Below are 4,326 nucleotides of genomic sequence, written 5' to 3'. Positions count from 1 at the left end.
GTGATGAAGGATGCAATTCTTGATGACCAAGTTATGGGAAATGGAATTCCCACTATAACTGGAATGAAATTTCCATACTTCCCTGTCTTTGAGACATTAGAGAGAGATCTTTGAGGGTTGATCATAGGGGACCCAAGCTGAGAAAGTTTGAAGTAGTTTTATACTTCAAACTTTCAAAGGTGAAGTAGAAGGCTTGTTTTCTGTTCTCTTTTATCCTGACTCCTCTTCTTTAGATTCATAATACTGCTCGGGTTATAATACAGAACAAAACACTTAGAAGTCATCTTAGATGTAGCCTCAATATTTCAGCAGGGGTGTAAAGAAAGCAGTCCAATATTACTACACTTAAAAAGTTACTTAAACAACTACAGGTCATGAATATTTTTGGTGAGAGGAATCTGAAAAAGGAATGAGGAAGGGAAGCAAAAAAAGGGTAAGTTGCAATAAGGAACAGGCAGATCATCGACTACAGAAGTATTGGTTAGGCAGGACTTGAAGGGTACTAGGGAAAAGCCAGATGTAACCACACTGAGGTAAAAAAATAACTGTGACAAGGTAAGAACAACAAAATGAATGAGGGTAGGAGATAAAGAGAGCAGATAAAGTAATTTGAAAAAGGTCTTGGGAAAAATATCAGAAAAGTTGGAGAAAGGGAGAAACAGAAAAGAGGAGAAAGGATAGACTAGAAGAATCAGGATGTGAAGTTTGGGGAAGAAAATATAAGCGCTCTCAGAAGACAGGGTTAGATGATGGGATTGTTACTTGTTCTCTGAATAGTTCCTGTATGATTTGACTTCTCCTTCTCTGTTTGAATGAACTGTCAAAGGCCAAGTACTATGTAGAAGTAATGTGAGATCTTTTGTTGGAAGGGAGTGTGTATTCTGGACAGGGAACTAGATTAAGTTCCCAAAAGAATTCTAGAACATAATTAGAAAAATATAAGTATGCATGTCTTAGGACTGAGTTCTGCAAGCTGAAATATATTGGTCTCACTAATGATTCCAGTGCATTGGTGTCTTTTTAACTTCTTGCTCCTTGTTTGTCTTTGCTCAGACTTGTCAACTCCAGATTTAGAACTCCTTCAACTGCATTCTCTTACTGATTCAGTGTACAGACTCAAAAGAAATAGTCTTGATTATTATCAAAAGACAATTTCAATAATGACAAAAAGGACAAAGTTCAATAATGATTGTCACAATCATTCGAACTATTTGAGACTCTACCCAAACTTTTGTGCCTATTAATTGTATGACTCTGGTCTAAGTACACTGATAATATATGCACGATGCATTGTTGGAGGATATGGAATTATACAGGTCCTCTGCTTTTGTTTGCTTGTTTGTTTCTGGAGACAAGCATCTTTTTATCCTGTAATGAGTTTGAAGGACATTAAAGCCAACACTTGAATAATCAACAGGGCTCATCTGGATCATACTGGGATATTAGGTAACTGTTCTGTGACAGTGAATTTTCTTAAAAACAAAATTGAACAAAAAGTGGGCTGCAACTCTTATTTGAATGACAAATATCTAATTACATTACAACCAGAATTGTCAAACACTCTTTGTGGCAGAACAGGGTAATGCTGAATCTAATTCCACAATAACTACGGATTTTAAAAAGTAATCGGGGGGTTCCTGAAGCTTTAGATGTCTTCACTGAGGAACCCTGAATGAAAATTACTTTTACTGGCCCTGTTAGAAAACTCAGAGTTCATTAAGTTAAGCAAAATTGGTGTTTGCATGTAGAGATCGGTTACTTGCTTTAGCCTGAGTGTGTGAGCCATTGCATTTCATTGCCAATTTCTAGGCATCAACGATTCAAACTCTATGATTTAGTAGATGGTTTCTAAGATTGCTTAGAGCTCTAAGTTTCCGGGCACAAAAATGAAATTAATATTATTTTATCTTGTATTTCTGTCAATGTAAGAAGAGAGGCCAGAAATCTTTTAACTGTTGAGCAAAAAAATGGAGGGCGAGCCTAAGGTAATTTTCCCTCCATTGTAAAAAAAAAGTGAGGTTCCCTCAGAGCTCCATTACGCTTAAATCTACCAGACTGTTAACAGAGGTAATGGAAAAAGAGATAGCTCAGTCTTTTTTATCATCCGCATTCCATTCTCAAAGCTGTCCGTAGAAGAATGATTCTCTATCTCCACTTGTCATACGTATATACTTTTGCATTTGTCAGCCCTCCTTAAATGTTTGAATAACTCAACATGGTAGATTTGTCTGGGCACATTTAGGTGTATACAGCTTTTCCATAGTGCTTTTGCAGCTTCAGGAGCTGAGTGTTTAAGAATGCGTAATTGTGTCTATGTACATGTGCACATGTGTGAATAAAAAAGGATATGCGTAGCCCCGAATGAACATAAAAAGATTGTGTAGTGTGGCAAGTGCGTGTTCAATCATCAGGGCCTGTATTGTGCGCAGGACTTTTTTTTTTTTACTTTCTATAAGTAAAACCACTTTGGATTGTGTACCCTCCTCTCACTTATGTGATTGATTTCAGGAGGGTAATGATGCGTAAAAGCGCTGCTGAGATCTGGGGGCGCCTCCTCGTCTGACGTCAGAGAGAGAGTTTAAAAGGGGGGAGCCGGTGGAGAGCACACAGCCGCTTGAGGAGTCGCGAGGTTCAGAGCCTTCGCTGCTGCCTGCAGAGTTTGATCAGCCGTTGAAGAGCTAGACCTCTGGGCGCCGCCGAGATGCTGTCCAGCCGGCTCCAGTGCGCGCTGGCCGCGCTCTCCATCGTCCTGGCCCTGGGCGGTGTCACTGGCGCTCCGTCTGATCCTCGACTTCGCCAATTTCTGCAGAAGTCCCTGGCTGCTGCCGCGGGAAAGCAGGTAAAGAAACTCCCTCGCTGGCTTCTTAATCCCTCTCCCGAATTCTTCCCTCTGCCTGGGTCCTGCCTGCCCCCTGAGGACGTTAAGGGAGTTCTTGAAGAATTTCGGGGCTTTAACGGATTCCCCCAATCTGAGAAAAAACTTTCAAAGTCCAAAATCTTCTACCTTTCCCTCCTTCTCTGTTGCTCTGCTTTATTTTTCTGATCAGAGCTGCAGGTGACAGTTCAGGTAAGTTCTTTGTCTTCAAAGAAAATGCTTCAGACCGGGGTGATGAGCAGGTAGGGATGATGGTTTCTATCCCCGGTGCTGACTGCAAGAAGGTGCTGACCCAGGTGCTGAATCCGTGGACCTCTGAAGCTGCTTCTTTTCTAGCAGGCGGTCTCTCCCTCTCATGCAGAGGAATTGGGTGTGAATACAATGCGGACTCTTGTGAAAGGTCTTGTTTCCCATAGTGGACCAAGGGAAAATGGAAAGAATGATTCCCGTTTGTCTCTTGTGCGAGTGAACAGAGTTAAACAAATCATTGGCACTTATTTTTGCAAAACTGCTTTAATAACCTACTATTTCTCCTTTATGTACTTTAAGCCCACGTAGCAAGGCAGTATGCAGCAACATTTGAGTTTAAAAAGTATTTTGGGGAACCTGGTGATTATAAAAATTCCCTTATTTTTATTTCCTTAGCTAATTTAAGTGTGATAAAAAGATGTGCAGCTGCAAAAACTTGTCTTGGGGTGTGACTGAGTATGTTTCTAAACACTGTTTGTCTCGTTCTTCTTCATTCTCATCCTTTCCCCCACCTCACAGGAACTGGCCAAGTACTTCTTGGCAGAGCTGCTGTCTGAGCCCAACCAGACAGAGAACGATGCCCTGGAACCTGAAGATCTGTCCCAGGCTGCGGAGCAGGATGAAATGAGGCTGGAACTGCAGAGATCTGCTAACTCAAACCCGGCCATGGCACCCCGAGAACGCAAGGCTGGCTGCAAGAATTTCTTCTGGAAGACTTTCACATCCTGCTAGCTTTACTAATCATTGCTGTGCATTAAAAACCTCTGATTCCTCTTACCCTAGGCCCTTCCTTCTCTCCCCACAAGTTCCCCAATCCTCAGTAGTACCCTTGCATTAGGAACTGAAAAGTGTAAATACAAAATAAAATTATGGTAAAATTATGAAAAACAAGAATTTGGTGTTTTTTTTATTGCGTAGTTCTTTTGTGCACTAATACATGATTTACTTCAGTTATTCTTGCAGCTGAGTTATTCATGATACATCCTCAAAATCACTCATAAATACTATTTAAAACCCAAGGGGAAAATAAAGTTTACATTTTAAATGTTAACCTGTAAATGAATTAAAACCCTTAGATAATTAAAATTAAAATTCTTAAATCCACATAAAACTGTTATGCAATTTCAAATGCACTGCACTGTACTGTCCTCCTGTTGTTCATCAATTTGCTAGAGCAGGCCCAGTAACGACTCCATTGTGAG

The 4,326-nt window shown here is 40.6% G+C and overlaps 1 protein-coding gene across 1 annotated transcript; it reads left to right on the top strand.

Annotated features, from left to right (window-relative positions):
- The first annotated feature begins 2,660 nt into the window (after positions 1–2,660).
- On the top strand, positions 2,661–4,012 carry SST (somatostatin). Its single transcript, XM_056121878.1, has 2 exons — positions 2,661–2,839; positions 3,644–4,012. Exons 1-2 carry the CDS (start codon positions 2,702–2,704, stop codon positions 3,854–3,856), a joined length of 351 nt encoding a protein of 116 aa, XP_055977853.1. The 5' UTR covers positions 2,661–2,701; the 3' UTR covers positions 3,857–4,012.
- The last annotated feature ends 314 nt before the right edge of the window (positions 4,013–4,326 follow it).

The sequence above is a fragment of the Sorex fumeus genome, unplaced genomic scaffold (genome assembly GCF_029834395.1).
Source record: "Sorex fumeus unplaced genomic scaffold, SorFum_2.1 ptg000044l, whole genome shotgun sequence".
Classification (NCBI taxonomy): Eukaryota; Metazoa; Chordata; class Mammalia; order Eulipotyphla; family Soricidae; genus Sorex; species Sorex fumeus.
This window is presented reverse-complemented; position numbering and strand designations above follow the sequence as displayed.

Excerpts from the sequence above, each read along its gene's own strand:
- SST (XM_056121878.1), top strand. The coding sequence starts at position 2,702 with ATGCTGTCCAGCCGGCTCCAGTGCGCGCTGGCCGCGCTCTCCATCGTC. Across the intron at positions 2,840-3,643 it reads CTGCTGCCGCGGGAAAGCAG|GAACTGGCCAAGTACTTCTT; the intron begins GTAAAGAAACTC and ends CCCACCTCACAG.